Source organism: Coturnix japonica, chromosome 8 (assembly GCF_001577835.2).
Source record: "Coturnix japonica isolate 7356 chromosome 8, Coturnix japonica 2.1, whole genome shotgun sequence".
Lineage (NCBI taxonomy): Eukaryota > Metazoa > Chordata > Aves > Galliformes > Phasianidae > Coturnix > Coturnix japonica.
This window is the reverse complement of record NC_029523.1, coordinates 22,420,056-22,441,131: the sequence shown is the minus strand read 5'-3', so window position 1 is coordinate 22,441,131 and position 21,076 is coordinate 22,420,056. Positions and strand designations below refer to the sequence as shown.

General features: G+C 46.3%; 5 protein-coding genes across 8 annotated transcripts; 3 read left to right on the top strand and 2 right to left on the bottom strand.

The window, feature by feature from the left end:
• Positions 1-542: 542 nt before the first annotated feature.
• On the top strand, positions 543-5,848 carry LDLRAD1 (low density lipoprotein receptor class A domain containing 1). 2 transcript variants are annotated; one of them, XR_004308169.1, is made up of 7 exons: positions 543-2,446; positions 2,828-2,882; positions 3,571-3,702; positions 3,820-3,957; positions 4,121-4,249; positions 5,056-5,301; positions 5,530-5,848. XR_004308169.1 is itself a non-coding variant. In XM_015870714.2 (6 exons), exons 1-6 carry the CDS (start codon positions 2,426-2,428, stop codon positions 5,199-5,201), a joined length of 621 nt encoding a protein of 206 aa, XP_015726200.1. In that variant the 5' UTR covers positions 543-2,425; the 3' UTR covers positions 5,202-5,848. The 2 variants fall into 2 exon arrangements, 1 of the variants encoding a protein (XP_015726200.1); XM_015870714.2 differs by having other exon boundaries at positions 5,056-5,848.
• Positions 5,849-7,378: 1,530 nt separating this feature from the next.
• On the bottom strand, positions 7,379-12,071 carry LRRC42 (leucine rich repeat containing 42). Its single transcript, XM_015870703.1, has 8 exons — positions 12,015-12,071; positions 11,415-11,890; positions 10,026-10,157; positions 8,940-9,058; positions 8,447-8,535; positions 8,253-8,366; positions 8,026-8,110; positions 7,379-7,868 (listed from the first exon to the last, which is right to left on the bottom strand). Exons 2-8 carry the CDS (start codon positions 11,873-11,875, stop codon positions 7,612-7,614), a joined length of 1,257 nt encoding a protein of 418 aa, XP_015726189.1. The 5' UTR covers positions 11,876-11,890; positions 12,015-12,071; the 3' UTR covers positions 7,379-7,611.
• HSPB11 (heat shock protein family B (small) member 11) lies at positions 11,809-13,752 on the top strand. Its single transcript, XM_015870715.2, has 6 exons — positions 11,809-11,909; positions 12,167-12,277; positions 12,482-12,588; positions 12,944-13,012; positions 13,171-13,214; positions 13,502-13,752. The coding sequence occupies exons 2-6, from the start codon at positions 12,171-12,173 to the stop codon at positions 13,607-13,609; spliced, it is 435 nt and encodes a 144-aa protein (XP_015726201.1). The 5' UTR covers positions 11,809-11,909; positions 12,167-12,170; the 3' UTR covers positions 13,610-13,752.
• A 195-nt stretch (positions 13,753-13,947) lies between these two features.
• DIO1 (iodothyronine deiodinase 1) lies at positions 13,948-17,196 on the bottom strand. Of its 2 annotated transcripts, XM_015870711.2 has the most exons (4): positions 16,815-17,196; positions 15,576-15,719; positions 15,040-15,239; positions 13,948-14,570 (listed from the first exon to the last, which is right to left on the bottom strand). In XM_015870711.2, the coding sequence occupies exons 1-4, from the start codon at positions 17,143-17,145 to the stop codon at positions 14,505-14,507; spliced, it is 741 nt and encodes a 246-aa protein (XP_015726197.1). In that variant the 5' UTR covers positions 17,146-17,196; the 3' UTR covers positions 13,948-14,504. The 2 variants fall into 2 exon arrangements, with proteins under 2 accessions (XP_015726197.1, XP_032302092.1); XM_032446201.1 differs by lacking the exon at positions 13,948-14,570 and having other exon boundaries at positions 14,667-15,239.
• A 616-nt stretch (positions 17,197-17,812) lies between these two features.
• Positions 17,813-21,048, top strand: YIPF1 (Yip1 domain family member 1). 2 transcript variants are annotated; one of them, XM_015870710.2, is made up of 9 exons: positions 17,813-17,980; positions 18,252-18,382; positions 18,839-18,919; positions 19,023-19,110; positions 19,234-19,350; positions 19,748-19,914; positions 20,201-20,383; positions 20,732-20,825; positions 20,930-21,048. In XM_015870710.2, the coding sequence occupies exons 1-8, from the start codon at positions 17,950-17,952 to the stop codon at positions 20,819-20,821; spliced, it is 888 nt and encodes a 295-aa protein (XP_015726196.1). In that variant the 5' UTR covers positions 17,813-17,949; the 3' UTR covers positions 20,822-20,825; positions 20,930-21,048. The 2 variants fall into 2 exon arrangements, with proteins under 2 accessions (XP_015726196.1, XP_015726195.1); XM_015870709.2 differs by having other exon boundaries at positions 18,222-18,382.
• Positions 21,049-21,076: the final 28 nt, after the last annotated feature.

The window sequence follows — 21,076 nt, the reverse complement described above, 5'->3', positions numbered from 1 at the left end:
GTTCTTCCTTGGTGATTGTTACCTGTTTTCTCAGCAATACTTTGGTCTGTTATACCTTTCCAGAAGAGCCTTTAGCAATCCCTATAGTTCTTGTAATTGAGCAAGTGACATATAGATGTGTTTGAGTCTATTTTAACCTACTGTTGCATGTGGTTGCAGAGGAAGAGTTATGGCTTCACAAATCCATGGCTATTTGTGTGTTTTAAATGTACGTTACAGCCTCTTTTTATGTTGATTTCTTCTCATGATCACGAAACTTTCCTTTCTGTTCCAAAATGTCTGACTTTATTGCTTACATTCCTTGGTTTGAGCCAAACAAACGACTCCTGCTTTCATTTGGCATCGTGTCTGCCCATGGGTCTGCAACTAAAGGAGAAAACAAGTGGATCAAATAAAAGTTGTCCATGTTCTGTCTTTTGTTGGCTGTTTAATATCATTTCAGCTCAGCAGTGTGCACAGTGACACCCACGATGACTCAGTAATGTGCCATTGGGTCACAGGAGACAATGCCTGTAGCATTGTGACACTTGGCACTGCTGCTTGCCAAGTGCACCAGGGCCTAAAGAAATTAAGTGTACACGTAAGATCATGTCAAAGCATCTTCCTTGAATACAATTGGATACTACCTCGGTTGCAGTAATTGAAGTGTTTCTCAAGATTTCTAATCTAAATGGGGTATTTAAGCTGTTTTTGTGTTGGACTTGGTAAAAATAGCTTGTCCTATTTATTTTATGTTTAACTTTCTAACATCTTTGTTCTCAGAGGCTGCAATTTGGGTTTGATCTCTGCCCAACACCGTTATTTAAATGAAGGGCCTTAAATGTTCGAAATTGCAGGAGGAAAGCATTTTCTGTCCTCTTTAGGCATGTGTTCAGTTGAACTTTCATCAGCTCTTGAATTGAACCACTGTGACATGAGCAAGGCATCAATCTCAACAGGTGCAGTTCATTGCTGCCATGGTACGTTTTGGGGAGCGGGTTAGGTTTTGTGGTTTAGGTGATGGAGTCATCACTGGTCTTGCATCATACGTGATGTTACCTTTGTTACCTTTTCAGCCTCCCTGATCTTTGGCCAAGATCTTGAACTTCAGAAAGCCTTGCTTGCGTTTGTTACCGTGTTCTCGTTATGTTCTTGAACTCACGGTCTGATGTGGTATAACTGCTCTAAACCCAACTACCTGCTTGGTTACAGCTGAGCTTGATAACCTTCATGTAGGAAATAGGTCATGGTAGGTGTCAAGTCCGACAGCTATTCTAAGGCTTGAAATATTCATTCTATAGCAATGATTAAAAATCTGAACCTTCTCCATAGAGAGAATCAGAATCTGGAATTTGAGAGTGTTTTTAACCTTTGATCTGTTATTCTCTGAAGTTCTCTGAGCAGGTGTGTGTGGGGTTGGCAGGTGTTGTCAGGAAACGTGTAATAATTCAGTCAGCAATAATTTGTGTGTTTGGGGATGGAGAAGGAAGTAGCAACAATTGTTAGTCCATATCAGGCATTGTTTGGTGCTTTGAAACAGTTAATTTAGTGAGTCTATCTTGGTGCCAGCTTCTAGGTAATGCAGCTGCCAATGTTTCCCAAGCCCTGGTCAGGTAGTTCTGTGAGTGCTTGGGGTGGGTTGTTACTTTCCAGGGTGGCAGCAATTCAGAGTGTTTGAGTCTTCAGGTTCAGGAGTGAACTCTTCTGTGAGCAAGTGGGACGTGAACTTGTGGCATCTTGCCCTTGAAACTGCAAAGCACTGTGCTGAAACCTGCAACCAGTTCTGAGTGGTGCAGTCTATTCCAGGCAAGCTACAAGCAGAGCTAAGGATGCAGGCCTGAAAATCCATGTATGGAAGTAAAGGAGAGGATGCCAGAGGATATTCTATGTCTGTGCTTATTGCCCAAGCAAAAAGCTATTCCAGATGGGTGTATCCTGTCCAGCTCTTGCAAGAGCCTGGGGTTATGCTGCTACAGTGGGTTAGCCCTAGTTTGGGAATGAGCTGCAGAAAGGTGTTTTGGGTGAGGGTGATCTGATTCCATTTCCTCAGGCTTTCTGCTCATTCCCTTCAGTACCTGGCTGGCATCAAGGTGAATGCAAGCTGCATCAGCTGGGGGTGAACATTCATCTTCCACACATCAGGAGCAGCAATGGGGTTGTCAGTATGGGAAGTTTCCATTTGCCTCATACCCTGTCATGGAGCCAAGGCGGAGCTGGGAGGAGGGAGAAGCAAACAAAGCCCTGCTTTCAACCAGGGCAGGGGCTCAGCCTGCCTGCCTTGTACTGGGTAGCACGGTGCTTCTTGCTTCCCTCCTCGTGTTGCTTTCTGTCTCCTGGTAACATTGCTTACATCAGAGATGGTATATGTTGGTACCATGGCTGCATTTTAGGGTGCAGAAAGCTTCCTGTGTTCTGAGCTGCTCTGAAGGCTGGAGCTCCAGGAGGAATGAACAGAACTCACCCCCAGGTACGAACCTTTTCATGAAAATCTTGTGTGACTTCCCTAAAATACACGTGTCCTTGATAACGTTGTTTGTCTGACCTCTCTATCAGTGGCTTCTATTTTCCAGTCCTGTCTACTTCACCTAATTTGATATGAAAGGGTATCGGTACAACATTATTGGCATCAAGCTCTGGACTTGCCTTAGTGTTTGTTGTGTAAATGGGTTACTGAGATCTGAAAAGGAATCTGATTGCTCCGAGCCAACTTTTGTTTCTATGTAAAACATGTATATCAATATTTATCCATGTACTCATTCATGGGTGGGATGGTACCAGGGTTGGTAAAGCAGACATTGTGTGCTCACATGCTACTTCTGGATACGGTGTTTTATTCTTTTACTTCTAGAGAAATGGTGATGTAACTACTTTTGATTCAGCCGAGTCGTCCTCTGAAGAACAAGGTAACAAAATGCCAAGCTTAATATATTTGTTATTGAATTCTAAATCACTGGAGCCTGTCTCTGTAATGTAAAATGCAGGGAGTATTTATGATGTGATGGGACTGTTGTGTTTCTTTTTTTCTTCCCACCCCTCTGTAGTGAAACATCCAGGCTATGAAATTAATAGACTTAAGATGCTTTCTGCTGGCCTGGAGGTGGCAGACTTAGGGTATAGCATCATGATATGTGTTATTACCTTTTACAAAAGAGGCTTGTAATGAGATTTCTATAGGTTTTATACGTTTTAATAGCTGGGCTTCAGCAAATTTTGTCCACATTAAGAAGAAAGTGAGATCACATGCAGTTGATAATAAGCCTGTAGATTGGCTTGCAACAGTGTCTCCTCGCTGCCATTAATTTATACTTGTGTCTATTTGCAGCCATTCTGCCTACTGGTTAAAGGTATTGCCCTATGAACTGCAGCATGTCTGTATCTGCCACTTACCTTTTAAGCTGCAGTGTTCTGCCTTTGATTCCTGCTTGCACTTGATGTAGGGGATGGTTACTGCTTCCTTGAGTCCCTTTGCAGTAGAGCAAATGGTGCGTCTTATATTCGTACAGCACATAGCAATTAAGTACATGAGGCACAGCTAAGAAATCCTGGCTGTTAGATCAAAGCTCGTTACTTCCCACCTTTGCTTCCCAACAGGCTGCTGCCAGCCGCGCTGTGCCCGCCTGTGCTGCCCACCGAGACGGGCCTTCATTGTGCTGCTGCTCCTGGCTGCCATAGTGGCCATCGTGGGCCTGGCAATCGCACTGGGACTGCAGCCACATGCACCGGGTTGGTCCCCAGGGGTCATGATTAGTGTGGTGAGGGGGGCCTGGTGCTATGGGGGGTGTTCCCCATACCAGCTGTGAACATGGCAGTGTCAGAAGGTGTTTCTTGCTGTGCTTTCAGTGAACCGCCACTGTGTAGCCACTCATAACTGGACAGGCTTCTTGTGCGATGACAGAGTGACCTGCATCCCAGCCAGCCATGTCTGTGATGGAGCTGCCAACTGCAGAAATGGAGAGGATGAGCAGGAGAAACTCTGTGGTGAGCTGTTTTGTTATGATCCTCTCACACTGGTCTTCCTACTGAGCTCCAAAGACCTGTCTCACCTACAGGGCCATTCTTGAAACACTTTGGTGCTGCCTGTGCCTGTTCCAGCAGGTACATCTGTACCTGCAGGAGCTCATCGTGGCCTTTGCCCTTGCAGGTGACCTGCCCCGCAGCCTGCCAGCATACCTGATTTTTCACTGCAGTAACTCGAAGCGCTGGGTCTATGCTGACCAGAGATGTAATGGGATGAATGACTGTGGAGACTGCTCTGATGAGACGGGGAGCTGTAAGTCTGCCTTTGAGCTGCATTTAGTGAAAGATATGCTGATAGGCTGAGGAGGTTTTGTGGGGTTGGTGCTCACTGGTGCTCTTGGAAAAGTCTGGATGCTGATGTCCTCTGAAACACAAAATAGAGACAAAGCACGTGGGCTTCTTCACATCCAGTGCCAGAGGCTGGAGGCAGTTGAGAGGGGAGAGTCTCTGTGCTTCAAAAGGCTTTTCCAGCCTAAATGGCACTACAGCTCTATGGCTGTGATGCTTAAGGTACGTGCTATACTGGTGGGACTTGATGTGCCAGGTTGACATGACTTGATAATCTTCAAGGTCTTTTCCAACCCAAATGATTCTTTGATTCTTTGCTCCCAGCCCCCAAAATCATCCCATCTTTGTGACTTGCTGAGCACTGAGCAGTTTCATCTTGATGCAGATCTGTAGGTAGCACCAACTATTCAAAACCGGTCTTTGCTTTGTTTGTCCCTAAGACTAAGGGGGACTGAGTGTACACCTCTGTGATTTAAATCCAGCTGTGCTCAAAATCAAGTAGCAGATTTGTTCCTAAATCACCCCTGAGGTTTTGAACCTCTGACAGCACTTTCTGTAGGGTAGCCAGCTAAACAAACAAATTACAGCTGGTCATTGCTCCCAGGATCCCATCTCTGCCACAAAGATCATTGCAGTGTCTGCTTGGTAGATTCACAGACTCAGGGTCATCCCTGATGGCTTCTCAGTAGCTGTTGTGGATTTAAATGGTGTAAGGAAGAAGGTGCCTGTGAGTGCTGCAGCATTTTTCTTCCTGGTTTCTTGTCCTTGCAGTGGCTGCCTGCCCTCCCTGCGGCCCAGCGTGGTGGAGCTGCAGCCCTGTTCACTACCAATACTGCTCCTGTGTGCCCAGGGCGCAGTGCCGGGATGGTGTGCAGCACTGCGTGAGCTGGTCGGACGAGTACATCTGCAGGCCGTGAGGTCTGAGCACCAAGAAGCATTAGACGTGGCAAGGTGCTTCCTGCACTGTCACTTCCTGCTGTGTCACCACCCTGGAAGCTCTGGCACAAGCAGGCCCAGGTGAGCAGCTGCTACAGGCCTGCAGCAGAAATGGGTGTTATGCTGCTGGCATCCCAGTGCCGCAGGCTGGACATCAGCTGTGGGATGCCTCTGTGGGTTCTCCTGAGCACATACATCTCTTGGGGCTCTGGGGGTGCAGAGTGGCAGCTTGGTGCTTAATGAGCAGCTGTTGGATTGAGATGTGTTATAGTGCAGTTAGAAAGTGAAAAAGGAGGGGAACAAAATCAGTTGCAGCCTTGGAACAGAGAGAAGAAGAAAGAAGAACAAGAGCTGCTGCCAGGCCATGGGATGACGTGGGTTCTGCTCAGCTTGCTCCTGTGCCAGTGCTGCAGGACTGCCTTCACAGCACCCACAAGGTATTTAGGTACAGACATGCCATAGAAATGTAAGAAAGCTGTGGTCTTCCTCTGTTCTTTTGAGAGCCTTGTCTGTGTCTGAAACATCAATCCCAGATTTACTGTTCCAGGCCCCAAAAAACCACTGGGCACAGTTCTTCCTGCAGCCATTCCAGGTCATAGATCTTCAAAAATAAATCCCACTTCACTCATTTCTGCTCTGTCCTGTGATCTGTAACTCAGCATCTCTCCGTGACCTGTATAAATGGTGAATGTTTGTTCTAATTTGTAGCTGGGATACAGCCATGGCTCTGAAAGGTCCTTTATAAATAGCTGCACTGTGCTCTGACTCATGCTTCACCTGGAATGAAACAGCAGAACTCAGCACAGTGGAACAGGTACTATGGGGATGTCTAGAGCCATGTCTAGAGCCATGTTGAATAGTCTGTTCTTTTCCGTGCCAGGTAGGATGGGTGGCTTTCTCTGTGTTGGTACAACATCACTGCACTGTGCTCAGTGCTGCAGCTCAAAGAGTGGTGGAGAGTGTCTTAGGTAAATGTTTCTCACATTCAGGCTCCCGCCCTGTCAAAACATGAGGCAGAAACGCACATTTTTGCTAGAAAAATCACTGGTGTCTAACATTGCAACCAGGCTGACTTGGGGTTGGTAAATCCTGGCTTCTTGTAGTCACTGTGGTTGGGAGGAGGATGCCTGTCAAGCTGTTCTGCTAAGTCACCGCTGGTGCTGTTATTTGCCTCAGAAGAGGGCTGATGTCTTCAGAGGAAGCTATAAATAGTTTGGAGTTTCTGGGAAAAAATGTAGAGCTTGAATGCAAGTGTGTTTGTTTGTAGCCCTTTTCTGAGGGAACTTCAGCAGGAAAGGAGCAAAGAGAGAAAGGCTCCTCTCTCATCTCTATGTGCTCTAGGGGCAAAGTTCCTTTCTCGGCATCTTTGCCATTTCCAAGGATGAGCTGCTTTTGTTGTCACTGTACTCTGATAAATGCTGTGTAAAAGGAAGGGATCCTCTAAATAAGCACCAGTGGAGGAAACCTATTTAAGTTCTTGGCCCTAAAGGACCCAAGGAAGCTCTCAAGTGCAGTTCACAGCCACTGTGTACCTTGGTTTTGATTTGATTCCTGTCCCGTGTGTTTCTATGATAAACCTGCAGTGTTACAGCTGTACTCCTGGCTTTGGGCAGACGAATGCAAAATAACTCTGAGCATCCGTCCTTTGTAGGCACTTGCTGGGTGTTTTAGATGGTCAAGCGTAGATAGCATTTTACAGGCACGTATAAGTACTGAGAGTAGGTTTTAAAGCATAAAACACAAGTAGAATGAGCTTATAAGACAAGGTGTGTCATATTAAAACTGTAGAGTTTAATCTCTTCCGTAACCCCCTTCAGTGTTCCTTTCTTGGATTAAAAGGAGGGAGATAGGGGACTTCTGTTTGGATTTCTGCAGTAACTACATAACCAAGGGAGGGGGGTTCACTGCCTCTCTGCTTTGCTCCCTCCCCTGGGGCCTGTGCTTATCCTGTTTGCTTCCTCCCTTTGTCAGAGCTGTCAGGCACAGCCTCGTGCTCACAGGCTGAATTTTCTGTACCACCAGCACTGTTAAAGGCCCACTGCACCTAACGTGCTCAGTGCACCTTTATTTTCAGCTAGGTTGGTAAGTCTTCTGCCCCTGAGGCGACAAGAACGAATAACAGCAGCGTTTTTGTGAACATTTCTGTCAGAAAAATGAGTTAAGGATGACACTAAAAACTTTATTTGAAAAAAATTATGTATTGAAAATATACAGCAGAATCACCACTCTCTTCAATGACCCTGCCCTCCCTCCCCGAGCATAGGTCAGCCCACAAGCCCATCACAACAACCAGATGCAACAATACTGCTCTCCTTTGTTACTGCCTTTCAATGCATCTAAACTCTGTCATCAGCAAGAAAACAACAAACAAAAGACCTTCTTCTTTCTGACTCAGTAGGTATTTAACAAATCCCAGTCCTCCACAGTGAGGCACAGATGCTTCTGTTTAGAAGTCCTTTCTCTCTCTTGTTCTGCCAAAGCTCTTTTTTTATTGTTCTTTAATTCATGGCTGCCCACAACCTCCTTTTTCAAAGGTAAATGGCAATTTTGAACGTCTTCCTTATAAAACTGTAAGTTTCCAGATGCTTTTGTTTCTGCTTCCACCAGCTTGTGTTTGACCACTTCCTCCATTCTGTGTGTCTTGCCATCTAGAGAGGGGGAAAATAAGTGTTTAGATTTAGGGGGAATTAGGATTATGCTGTAAAACACACACTTGTGTTGCAAATTATTCTGGCTAAGCCAACCTGGAATACTGACTGGTCAAAGACAACGATTAAATGATGTGGTTTCTATGCAGTTACGTACAGAAGCGCTGAGCTGCTGTTCTGGACCTCAAGTCTTCTTGTGGCTTCATGGCCTCCATAACTGCCTGCTCCCACTGCAGAACTGTCTGAAATAAGATGTGAAGGAGTCATGGTAATGTTTGTAGAAATATCACCTAGAACAATTATATCCTATTCAGTGATTTAATACCCCACAGGTATTAAATTAGGACAGTTTCTGTCGAGTAAGATAGATTTAAAGCTCCATACCTGTTCTGCCCATCCCTCTGTTTTGCAGTTACTATGATCAAATTCTTTCAGAGGCACTTTGGATTGAACCAAGCCTATCTGCGTTTGAATCCGCTTAACAACAGCATTCACATCCTAGCGAATAAGGAAATAAAGCAGTCAGAGTGGGGGAGCATTTGATTGCACTTGTCCAATAAGCTTGGAAGCTCTCTCACCTTGAGGCCTGTCTCAGAAATGTCCAAACATCTCAACTTCTTGAAACAGAGAAGGTATCCAATTCCCACATCTGTGATTTTAGGGTTACCTGGAAGGTCAAGTAAAGTTATTTAAGTTGCCGTATGTGGAGAGTTAATGGTCAGAACGCCAAGAAACTATGTATTCAAAAGCTGATATTTAAATATTTTGGCCTTTTTTGTTGTTGTTGTTGTTGTTGTTGTATGCTTGATATTTGGAAACTGAGTCAAACCTGGTATTTTTCCTCTAATAATCAAAAGACGGGTTTTACAATACTACTTTCAAATGCTTAAAGATGTTTATGTTAAGTGGCAAGTGGCTGGACTTAGAGTGACCAGTGCCTTGTGTGGAACGTTACTGCTGAAACCTGGGGTTGGGAATTGCTAAATACTATGTATTCCATCTATAATAAGTAGAAATTATTCACCAAATAGGGCACATTTGGCTACCAATACTATGCCACAAAGCACTTACAAGACAAATCTAACACCAGGAGATTCTGAAGTCCCTTTTTCAGTACTCGTACTGGTGCTGTCATCCTGCGAAGGCCCGCGTCTGACAGAGCGTTGTCTTTCAGGAGAAGCTGTTTTACACTGTGAGGAGCAATACAAAGAATAGAGTTTATAGTCAGATTATTGAGATGGTTTGGCACATTGTCTTAAAGCCTATGTGGAAAGTTGGGGCTCTTCTTGAAGCAGCTCTTCAGTAGATAATAAAAACATAATAAATAATTAACAGAGCAAGAAAGAAGCTTGGGTTGGTAGGGGAAACAATCATGTATCAGAGACAAGAAGGTTGTTTATTAATTGGAGCTATTTGAATTAGGACAGCCCATCTCCGCTCAAGACTCTGAACCTTTCTGTCACGCTTGTTGAAATGGGAGAGGACAGATTTGTTAAGAGAGACAGTGACGATGTTCCGGTGAGCGGTACAGTATCACCACAGATGGACTCTGGGGAAACCACAGCTTTACAACATTCTTCAGAGCACTTTAAGACAAATTCTCATCTCAAAACGCACTGAAGTTTTTGCACTAACACAATATCCTCAATCAGCAGCTTCCTGCCTTCTGATTTCCCAAGTCGGCTACTTTCTAATCTTTAGAAAGTAAATGTTGCAATACTAAACTGCCAATTAATGAAATATTCAGCCTGGTGCTTGCAGGAATCTCCATCTGGCACAACAGTTAAAAATTGGGCTGATAAAAGTTCTCCCTTAATGAAGGAAACAACCATGTGAAGCTGTTCCAAATGCTCAGGGTGCATTTATATTAGCTGACAACTGATACTGCAAGAAGCTGATTTATACACGAGCAGTAAGTTAACTTGCACACTGGGAGGACCTTTGAGATTCAGCGTGTCCTTTGGATCACGTGCTTCGTGTACAGTAAGTTCTGTATTTTGTTTACCTCAGGTGCAGGTTTTATCAACAACCCAAATCTTCAGCCTTAAACGCTGCTGCCTGTGACATTTTCCTTCAAAGTCACAGCCCGATTCTTTGAACTGTTTAGTAGCAGCAAAAGCAAACGTCCTTTCTTGGTACATGTGAAGCAATGAGTACCTCGACAGAGCCTCTTTAGTGAGGTGTTCCAAAAGTTCATGGTCATCTCCAAGTTTACAACAGGAAAGATCCAAACAGGTCAGCTCCCGGAAAGACTTGATTTCTTCCAGCTTTTCAGAGATAACCAGGTATCTGTAAGGAACAAAAGAAGCTATCGCTGTTGAGGAGGATAATAAAGGTCCCATGCTCTCAAATACAAGCATAATGCAGTTATTTCTCACATATCTATGCAGAAGTTGACAGAGATCAGCCAGCTGTTGTAACTGCCTTTCAAACACTGTTCTGCCTACAAAGCACCTGAGCTCCCAGCTTCTCCTCCAACGGATAGCACACTTGCTTTGACAGAGTACCAGACTAATGATTAAGACTTCGACTTGCAAGCATCGCTATATATAATTGGGCCCTATATTATATATAGGGGCTTATTTACAGACCATTGCTCGCTGGACTCCAACCAGAGCTGTGGCTGCACCCCAGGCAGCAGTTACACAGCGGGTTATTTTCTTTGGCTGTGTTGGTTCTCTGATCCGATTCACTCTGCAGCCACGCAAGCATCTGTGCCGGAACTATTCAGCAGGAGATTTAGAGATGGGAATGCGCTGTAATATCACCTACCTCCATCTCCCCTGTGTTTATGGCAAGACAATCCCTCAACTCACTAATATCTCCTGAATTTACCTCTTCGCCCCCATGGCAAAGCAATCCCTGAGGAGAACATTCTCAGCGGTGAAATTAGGGGTGCTTACTATAATCCCTGGAACCTTTTTGCCTATGTGAATAAGAGCATTTTCTCTGTGCTGGTGCCCATACTGAAGCACTCCACCACATCCCTCTGCCACGCAGCTCAGATGGGTGGAAGGCAGTTGGAATACAAGACAGTTCTTGATAGGTAATGCGAGTTTTACTATGAGTGGGCTCTTAGAAATGAGGCTCATAAAACATGTCTTAGCGTCTTACTTCCTGGATTTCAAAGATTTGACATTTAACCGAGCTTGTTTTAATGATAAAATATGCCAGAGGTAATTCCATTTCTGAATGGAGCTCATAAAAGGTACCTGTACTAAAAGAGGGAGTACCTTGAAGGGATAAAACAAGGTAATTGACCTCTGCTCAAACATTCCTGCTGTGCTTGGCACTGCAGATAAACGTGCCTGTCCTTTGAGTTTAAACTGAATAAAGCAGCCCTTTCTGAATGTATAGATGGAAGGCAGACTCATTATATCGCTGCCCAAGACTTCAGCAGGAGCAAAGCTTTAAAAGCAGGCCCAGTTTTCAGCTTGGTGAGGCACTCTAGTAGGAAAAGAAACTGTGGATGTTTGAGATTGAGAGAAAACAAGAGAACCTGAAGCACAGCAGCACAGATGCTGATGTGTCACTGGGTGCTCCTACCTGTTCCGCAGACACAAGGAGCACAGCACCAAGCTGCCATACGCCTCGGTGAACTTCTGCAGGGCTCGCAGTCCCGTCACGGGTTCTGTGAATTTCTGCCTCGCTTCTGCGGCCGAAAAGAGCTTCTCTGCGATCTGCTCCGGGAAACCCACCAGCGAGTCGATGTGGTCAACGTTGTCGGAGATGTAGGCCAGCACCAGGCTGAACAGGGACTTGGCCGAGTAGCGCAGGTTGCCCTCCTTGGTGTAGGTGAAGATGAAGTGCTCGGTCCTCGGCCTCCTGGCCCTGTCGTCCTCCCCGTTCAGACGCAGCTCCACGGAGAACCCAGCGGGGAACAGGCGGACAGGCCGCGCTGTGCGGGCCCCGTTCTGGATGCCGCCCGCACCCGGGCTCACCACGCGCAGCTCCCCACGTTCACGCACGTAGATCGGCCCGGCAGCCGAGTGGAGCCAGTACGACATTCCCCACGTCCAGCACTGCGAAAAGAAGCCAGAGGTGGGTAAAGCTGCCGGGGGCGGGGGCTGGGGAAGGGGCCCGAGAGCGAGCAGGAGCCGGGCCGGGCTGCGGGGGGAGCTGAGCGGGATCCCGACCCCCCGTTACCTGCCCCGGGGCCGCCCCGACACGCCGTCACCCGGCCGGGCCGCTCCGCCCGCTCCCGCCGCCCATCGCGGGGCCGAGCCGGGGGCGGGCAGCGGGGGGCGGCGCCGTTCGGTTGCCGGCCTCCTGTTGGGTTCCGTCCTTTGCTTTCCCAGCTCCATGGTGAGGATGCGGGCCGCTGACTGGTGTCTGAGCGCGGCGGGAGCTGCCCTCGTCATGGCCACATCCAGCGACACGGAGCACCCGGCCCGGAACGTGGCGGACGGGTGAGGGCTGCGGGCCGGGATCGTGGGATGCTGCTCACAGGGCTCATAACCATGAGCTGAATCCGGCCCTGCAGCACAGCAGCCCCGCTGCACACGGCCGTTCGGTTACAGCACCCCACATAGAGCGGCTTTCCACTCTTTATTCTGTTTATTGGTCGTAAGCAATGAGCCGCAGCGGGTGCTTTTGTGCTGTTTTCTCCACAGAAGTTCCGACACGTTCTGGACGACAACAGGGATGTTCCCGCAGGAGTTCATCATTGGATTTCCAAAGCGTGTGACCATCAGCAAAGTGGGCATCCAGTGCTACCTGGGTAAGGGCTCCCATAGCAGCACATGGCTCACGTTGTTTGGGGCACATATCTCTGCTTATATGTACACACTCACAGCACCGTCTTAGTTCTGAATAGTCACATTTAATACACATTAATGCATTAATACATCACAGAACCATTAAGGCTGGAGAAGACCTCTCAGTTTCCCCCTCCATGACCCACTGCCCATGTCCCTCAGTGTCACATCCCCACGTCTCTGAAACACTTCCTATCCCCTACATTAGAGCAGGCGTTAATTATAAGGTACTTTGTAGATGAAACATGATGCAACAAACATAAAGATCCCGTAAACCTCAGCATTTATACTGATACTTTAAATGCATCTGTATTTTAGTGCGGAGCTTGAGGATTGAAAGAAGCGTATCTAAAGACCCAGTAGACTTTAAAGAGTGCGTTGAAAAAGGTAAAGCTCTGAGCATGAAGCGGTGGCACTTGGGCTACATTGCTGTTTGCAGACATAGAATGCTGCATGAGGGTTACAGGCCCTTCAACCTGGTGAATTTCTCCCAGCACTGCACCCTGTTCCTTATTATTTGCTGAAAACAAACCCATGTTTTCTAGATTTGCAGCACACGGAAGGACAGCTTCAAATGGAAGAATTTCCTGTGAGTATACACGGGATACACCGTCATGGGGTGGGATGTCTAAACTAACTGGGTGGAAGCTATGAGAAAGACACGATTATTGCCAAGCTGACATTAGATGTATTGCCCTTTGCTGCTGCTTCTCTGTTGATGATGGTGTGAAATGGCACCTCAAGTTACTAAAAGAACTGAACTTACCTCTCATTTGGAAACAAACATCTCTATCTTTGTCATGAGCTTCTGTAAGTAGTTTGATAGTTACGTTACTACCAAGAATGAGCTAACGTTATTTCTCCTTTTCTTTACAGCTTCCTGATTTTCAGGCCACTTATTTGCGATTCATCATCAAATCCGCCTTCGATCATTTTGTGTCGGTGCACAGGGTGATGGCAGAGGGCACAGCAGAAGACACTTAAGTCTGGCTTAAATTTGTACCTCTTCTTTTTGGTATTATATTTTCGTATCTCTATCATAAGAAATATTTATTACAAACTGTGTTTAGGTCAGACTTTGTTAATACATGAATTAAAGCTCAGTTTCCTGTGAGATGTTTCCCTTACACTCTGAGTAGAAAAGGTGTGAAATACTTAAATGAGAGGTATTACTTCTTACTGTCAAAGAAGCTCTTCAGAAGTTCTTATACTGGAAATTTGCTCATTAACTCAAAATAAACTGTTTAATAGGATGAATGTAAGCTACTAATGCTTGCAAATAACCAGAGGGGAACAGAAACCAAGCGAGAGCTGTGCTGCTCTGAGAGGTTTGTTTGTTTATTTGTTCGAGTAACGGCAGATCAATCCTTTGTTTCTAAAAATATTTTCTGAAATCAGGTCACAGCTGTCAGTGCTTTATGCTGTGACTGTCATAACAAATATTATAGAAACAAATGTCCAGAGATTGTGTCATTCAGAAGCCTTCTGAGGTGAGAGAAACTGAACGTTTAGGAACATGGTTTGTATGCGAGAGAGACAGAGAAACTTAATGATGTGAAATCAGTTGTTTTGCCTGAAATTGGCTCTTGCAAATGTCACCACCACGAAGGTTGAACCTGCACCGTATTCTTAAAGAATGTAGATGTTGGTGTCCAGTCATAACAGCTGACTGACAACAGAGCTGAACATCTCCAGACACATGAATGGTGAACCACGATACGGATGCTCTCTAAATGCACATGCGTTGTTCTCTTTCTAGTTGTTTCTTGGATTTTGAGATTTTAGTGTTTTGTTTTGTTTTTTTTTAACTCTCAGGTCTGTGAAAGCTTTATCCCTTGACCTTCTGTATCCATATAGTCTTCACTCTGATGTCCTCTTTCTATTTCAGTTTTTCCAAGACGGTGCGTATTTCCTGGGGGTGGTAATTCCAAGGCCCCACTCCTCCCTGCAAAGGCAATAAAATTATACAGTGAAGCTCAAATATACAGAGCAGAAGCCTTTAGAGCACAGTGGTTAAATCAGAGCGGTGGGTGGGTTTCCTTTGCTCGGCAGCCGTTGCACAGGAGATGGTGTGTGCACAAGTCACACCCTGCTGTGTAACTGGGACAGGGCCCATGTCTGGCTCCTGGAGCAGGGGAGTGTGCCTGGATCTTGCATTTAGATGTAGCTAGGTTTTCTAATAAGCCACAGGATAAATATTTGAGCAGGACTGAGGTGTACATCAAATATGTACATTGTGAAGGCCCAGGCTGGTTTTGCCACAAGTCCTTGTTTCCCTGTGGTTACAGTGAATTGTGAAACGACTAGCTATGAAATGGAGTGAAGTACTGACTGTTGAATAACATGTAAGACATTCTTATTTTAACAGTTAAGGATCTCGATATGTTGTGCTTGCTATGGTTGATAGTTTTTACCTTGTAGATAACATTCCCTGCTTGAAGTATATACAGTCTTTCTGGCAGCGCTGCGTATTTTGAGCTGCTCAGGTTTTCCATTGTGTCTAAAACCACTGGACATAAGGGATTCTTCTGCTGAAGAAACTGTGCTGCAGTTTTTCTATCCTCGAGGCTTCTGTGATTTTTAATAACAACGTTGTTTTTGAAGGCCCATCCGTCTGGAACAAACGAGAGAGGTACTTAGCAGTGCAGTTTAGCTGTTGGGTAGAGATGTACTGTGTCATATATTGCAATGCACTCCTGACATCAAAATGTGCTATGAAATGAGAGGTCCTTCTTTTAGAGTGTGAGGATGGTACAGCTTTGAGACAAATGATCCTAAGTGTTTCCCTTTGTCCTGGATTCAGAAATACTGAGTGTATTTTAGCTGAGATTTTCCCCCTTTGATTCTTGCTTGTTTGCAGTTCCCTCCTCTGCTAAATTGCTTTTCTTCCTAAAGGGAATGTTATATAGCAAAAGTTTTGGTAGAGGCTCATGTGATGTTTGTACTGTACCTATTGCGTGAGCTTCTTCAATGTAGATGATAAGGAAATCTGCTATAGAGCTGAAGTCTTTGACAAGTTCGTTGAACTCATCAAACTTTAACATGAATGAAGGTCAGGTGCAGCTTCCAAAATTGAGGATTAAAGGTCGGTTATCTGGAAGAAAAACACAGGACACTTTGTGGTTACATTGATGGAAGGAGGAAGGACAGAACTAAATTAATACACTGAATTGAGCCTCTGCCACTCTCAGTCACACATCACAGGCTTGCTTGCTTTCCATGTATTTCTGCATTTTCCTGTCCAAACAGAACTTTGCTTATATATTTATTAAACTAAAGCCACACAAGCCTGTGGCAGGAGCATCCATGCAGCTGTTCACAAATGAGCACATGTGTACCCACATTTATTCCCATCTGTTCAATTGATTGCAAGGTTTCAATTCAAGAAAACTTGCAGGATTTTTAGTCCTTGGTGGTGCTGGATTATCTCAAGTGCATTCAAGATGTTCCTTCTGGCTGAGTTTAGCTTCACAAGCTGCTGCTAGCATAGATTTGCATCTTAAAGAAGCTAAAAAACAGTGTCTTCCTGTAGGTGCTATGCGTGTGCTGCTATTTCTATGTCGCAACCCTACTTTATTTCTCTGTCTCTATATATACACACATCAATTAGAAAAGCAGAGTTGGAGAAGGATTTAATCCCTCCCATGGAGACAGAGACTGCAGCTTAATGATTAATTCCACGTTCTACAGAGATTTCAGTGGGAGGCAGAGGACAAAGTACAAAGCAACTTCTGCTTAATTTCGAGCTCCTTTGAATCTGTAAAAACACCCTGTGCTTTCTAGGCTTTAGCCTGGGACCTTCCGTATGTGCAGGCTGTGACAGCCAACGGTCGTGACTCGGTGCATATGGTTCTGATTCTGGGTCTTATCTTCCTAAAAGAAACATTTATCTTGGCTTTCAGGATCTCGAGGTAGGGACAGGCTTTTGCAAGGTCTCTATGATCTTTGGAGGACATCTGAGGACACTTGTTGGCATGCAGGGATATTGTATCTGGGACAATGAGATGGTTACTTCAGGGAATCGAGAGGCAGAGAGCTGAGAGTGCATGGCCCAGCCGCCCAGCGTAACAGCATTCATTGGAAGGCAGAAATGCAGAACACTCACTACTTGGCCCTAACCCCTCGGCAGCCTCCTGTCCTCATATATGCTTTGAACAACCCCAAACCGGTACAAGGGTGACGTACTGACCTCGCATGAAGCTGAAGAGGTGCCGAATCTCCCCATTTAGAGCCACCACGGGTGTGTTGGGAGCAGGGCGTCCCTCGAAGGCTTCATCCTCCAGCCTCCTCCACTTCACCTTCAGCACAAAGAGCAAATACTGGAAGCTGAAAAACGTCGGACCCCAGTTCTCGTAGCTGAACTTGGGGTTCTGGTTCATCCTGCTCTTTTCGCCCAGCTTTAGGATGTACCTTTTGGTGGCATCGGGGAACAGCACCATCATGGTCTTACCAACAACAACACACAGGGTGACGTGCAGAAGAATCAGCAGCTTGTGTACGAGCACCTTGATGCTGAACATGGTGCCTCTAAGTGAGCACAGCGAGACAGCGGGGGCAAAGGTAGGGAGTGAGGTGGGAAGGGGGGGGGGGAACGTCCACGTGTTTGGCTGCATTTCTGCCTTGCATCGAACTGTTCTTCACCTTTACCTGCCTGAGCAAGGAGCCGCAGCTGCCCCATGCACAGCAGGGGATGCATCTCAGCAAGGCAGAGATTCATGGCTGTGAGCTGCTCACAGTTGTGCTGTGTGCATTGCTAATGAATGGGGTGGTTTCCCAGATTAAGAGATCACATATATGAAGTATGCATGAGTTATATATGCTCACACACGTATATATGTTATGGTTATTTTTATATGATACATTCTTGTAGCTCTATAGCCTGTACTCTCATGTACGTACACATGTACTATGTACACACTACAGCCCTTAACTCTTTCCTGGCACAGTCCCCGTTGCGGGCACAGCGAGAGGGGCGGGCAGGCCGAGATTGGGGCCGCGGTCCCTTTAAGACGGTGGGCTGTATTGAGGCCGCGGTCCCTTTAAGAGGGCAGGCGGAGGCGGAAGAGGAAGCGCCTCCAATTGGCCACCGCAGAGCTTTAAGCCAATAGCTTCTTTCCTAGCCTGCAGGGTGGGCGGGAGAAGCGAGCAGCGGAGCTGCTGATTGGCTGCCGAGGGGCAGTTCCGGCCGCGTCTTTAAGGGGGACGGAGGACACAGCCGGGAGCGGTTGGGTGGCGGGGAGGCCGAGGTGCGGGGCTGGGCAGCGGGGCCTGGTGCTTCCATTAGGGCGCAGCCTGCGGAGCTGCTCCCCGTCCCGGGCTGGCGGATGGCGGCGGTGGACGACCTGAAGTTCCGAGGTGAGCGCCGTGCTGTGTGGTACCGGGTGGGTGCATTGCTGTGTCGGCTCCTGGTGCGGCTCTGTAACGTTAAATCAGTGGGAGAGGCCCAACGCTGCGTTAACCAACCAGGCGTTCAGTCTGTGTCTGTTTGGGTTCTGAGGAGCACTTGGATGTGCTGCAGGTGCCTGTATTATCAATACATCCTTCCTTGGGCGCTGTGGGGGTGTGAATGTAACTTAATAATCGCCTTTATTTGCAGAGTTTGACGATGCTGCTCATTTGCTTGCAGCGAATCCCGATGCCACCACAATAAGCATCGACGAGCCGGCAGAAGCCCATAAGAATCAGCACAGCCGCCGGCAGGAGCCGGGCAGGGAGGAGGACGATGAGCTGCTGGGGAACGAGTCCGATAAAACAGAGGTAACGGGCTGCATTCAGCTGGGACACAGCGGCACACACAGGGGGTGACAGCACTGAGAACACAGGGCTGGATGCTGAGTGCTTTGAGACTTCAGAACAGCAGGGCTGGATGCTGAGTGCTTTAAGACTTTAGAACACAGGGCTGGATGCTGAGTGCTTTAAGGCTTTAGAACACAGGGCTGGATGCTGAGGGCTTTAAGACTTTAGATCACAGGGCTGGATGCTGAGTGCTTTGAGACTTCAGAACAGCAGGGCTGGATGCTGAGTGCTTTAAGGCTTTAGAACACAGGGCTGGATGCTGAGTGCTTTGAGACTCTGCTTCTTTGCAGACAGTGTTTGTTTCTGCAGCTGTTTCTGTTTTGTTTTCTGGGTAGAGAAGTGATTTAAGCACTGTGTAAATGAACCAGTGATTGATATATATGGCATGTTTGTAATGTTGCTTTTCCCACCCTACAGCTGCTTGCAGGGCAGAAGAAAAGTGCCCCTTTCTGGACATTTGAGTATTACCAGACGTTCTTTGATGTGGACACCTACCAGGTGAGCACTGCACCCTCAAGGAGAATTGGTTTGATATGGATCCAGATATCAAAGCTCTTTCCTTTTGGCATTTTTGGTCAGAGAAAACCATGTGTTTTCATAGGTCCTGGATAGAATCAAGGGTTCAGTTTTCCCTGTGCCAGGAAGGAACTTTGTAAGGCTGTATGTCCGCAGCAATCCTGACCTCTATGGTAGGTATGAAGGGTGAGAAGTTCCCTTCTGAGCTAAATGTTGTGAGTTTATATCCTTCTACTTGCTCCCTAAAAATATATGAAGGCAGAGGAACTGCTATTGACATTGTGCTTCTTTCTAAGGTCCCTTTTGGATATGTGCTACGCTTGTCTTTGCTATTGCTGTTAGTGGCAATCTCTCCAATTTCTTCATCCACCTGGGCAGGCCGACGTACCACTATGTGCCCGAGTTCAGAAAAGGTTTGTAAGTATATGATACTGTTCTGAGGGTGAATTGTGGCTGGTGCAGCAGCACAAAAACAGGCTGTAGCTTCTATTTAGTAGCCCTGTTGGTTGATTGCTCTCTGTATGCTTTTAAGAGATGGCAAAATAAGCACTGAAAGTGAGTTTGGAGTCAATGGGATAGTTTGGGATTTGACAGCCTGGATTCTCAAGTGTTCTTCTATTTCAATACCTGAAGGTGAACTTCTGTTCTGTGTGGCTCTTTTTATACTGAAAACGACAGCAGTTCATACTCGAATGTAATAAATTGAAAGCAGCAAAGTAATCATTTCTGGGGTCTTTTTAATTAACTTGAAATGCTGGCAAAAGTACTGGATGTAAAGTTCTAATCGGACCTTAAATCTTCTGTTTACAGTCTCCATAGCAGCAACAACGATTTATGCATACGCTTGGCTTGTTCCCCTTGCTCTCTGGGGATTCCTGATGTGGAGGAACAGTAAAGTGATGAACATTGTGTCCTACTCCTTCCTGGAGATAGTGTGTGTCTATGGCTACTCTCTCTTCGTCTATATTCCCACAGCGGTACGTATGGCATAAAGGCTGCTGGTGAGGTTGGTGAAGATGTGGATGGGTGTGTTGATGCACAGGCACCATTGGGAGGCCATGGAGGGGGTGCCTAGAACATGGGAAGCACAAACTTGTCATGGCCAGCAGCTCCTTGTTCCTGCAGCTGCTGCTGTTCTGTCTTCAAATGATAATTTGAGAGCAAATTGGCTGGAAGTGATGAAATCTCATAGAACACAATGCATTAAATAGATGAACCCCAGTTTCACGCTGTTTCTCTGACAATCACTTTCCTCCCTGCCAGATCCTATGGATTATCCCACACAAAGTGGTGCGTTGGGTCCTGATGGTTTTCTCCCTGTGCCTTTCTGGCTCTGTTCTGGTGATGACCTTCTGGCCCGCAGTCAGAGATGACAACAGAAGGATTGCCCTGGCCACCGTGGGGACCATCGTCCTGCTTCATGCCCTGCTGGCTGTTGGCTGCTTGGTAGAGGACTCTTATTCCTTTATTTTCCACCTGCCTTTGTAACTTGTTATTACCCGGGGCTTTCAGTGTGGTGTAATACAGGGACGGATGCTGCTGGAAGAGTCTAAGTCAAGGAGAGTGAAAAACCACCCTTTAATCATTTCAAATAGCAGAATTTAACGGCAATTTGGCAGTGCAGGCAACAAGCAGATCCTATATATGACAACAGAAATATACTAGAGATCAGTAAATCCACGTGATGAAACCAGAAAGCAGTAAATGCTACTGAAATCTATAACGACAAGGTATTAAATTATGGATTATTTCTTCCTAAATGGCCTTTTTTCCCTCTGTTTTATGGTAATTCAGGCCTACTTTTTTGATGCCCCTGAAGTGGATTTTCCTGCACCCGTTCTCCCCACTCACAACGGAACAACACTGATAACAAAGGTGAAATGAACAGGTAAATGATACATCTGTTATCTGAGCAGCTAAAGACATGATGCTGTCATTAGGGATCACAGCTAATACATCTCCTTTGCTCATAGGGCCTCTGTTCTCTTTCAGGTGGCTCTGTTCCCGTTCGTTGCCGTTATTTGCTCACTGAAAACCGGGACATTTGGTTTATAAGGAGCATTGATCCCCCGCCGTCCTGCACAGCAATAAAGCGATGTTGTGGTACCACAGCTCCCAACGCTGCTTCTTTCTGCGCAT

Excerpts from the sequence above, each read along its gene's own strand:
- LRRC42 (XM_015870703.1), bottom strand. The coding sequence starts at position 11,875 with ATGTCGTACTGGCTCCACTCGGCTGCCGGGCCGATCTACGTGCGTGAA. Across the intron at positions 8,536-8,939 it reads CCTGGTGTTAGATTTGTCTT|GTAACCCTAAAATCACAGAT; the intron begins GTAAGTGCTTTG and ends TTGACCTTCCAG. Across the intron at positions 8,367-8,446 it reads TTTCTGAGACAGGCCTCAAG|GATGTGAATGCTGTTGTTAA; the intron begins GTGAGAGAGCTT and ends CTTATTCGCTAG.
- LDLRAD1 (XM_015870714.2), top strand. The coding sequence starts at position 2,426 with ATGAACAGAACTCACCCCCAG. Across the intron at positions 2,883-3,570 it reads GTCGTCCTCTGAAGAACAAG|GCTGCTGCCAGCCGCGCTGT; the intron begins GTAACAAAATGC and ends GCTTCCCAACAG. Across the intron at positions 3,958-4,120 it reads TGAGCAGGAGAAACTCTGTG|GTGACCTGCCCCGCAGCCTG; the intron begins GTGAGCTGTTTT and ends TTGCCCTTGCAG.
- HSPB11 (XM_015870715.2), top strand. The coding sequence starts at position 12,171 with ATGGTGAGGATGCGGGCCGCTGACTGGTGTCTGAGCGCGGCGGGAGCT. Across the intron at positions 12,278-12,481 it reads GCCCGGAACGTGGCGGACGG|AAGTTCCGACACGTTCTGGA; the intron begins GTGAGGGCTGCG and ends TTTTCTCCACAG. Across the intron at positions 13,215-13,501 it reads TTCAAATGGAAGAATTTCCT|CTTCCTGATTTTCAGGCCAC; the intron begins GTGAGTATACAC and ends TTTTCTTTACAG.
- YIPF1 (XM_015870709.2), top strand. The coding sequence starts at position 17,950 with ATGGCGGCGGTGGACGACCTGAAGTTCCGAG. Across the intron at positions 18,920-19,022 it reads TTGATGTGGACACCTACCAG|GTCCTGGATAGAATCAAGGG; the intron begins GTGAGCACTGCA and ends GTGTTTTCATAG. Across the intron at positions 20,384-20,731 it reads TGCTGGCTGTTGGCTGCTTG|GCCTACTTTTTTGATGCCCC; the intron begins GTAGAGGACTCT and ends ATGGTAATTCAG.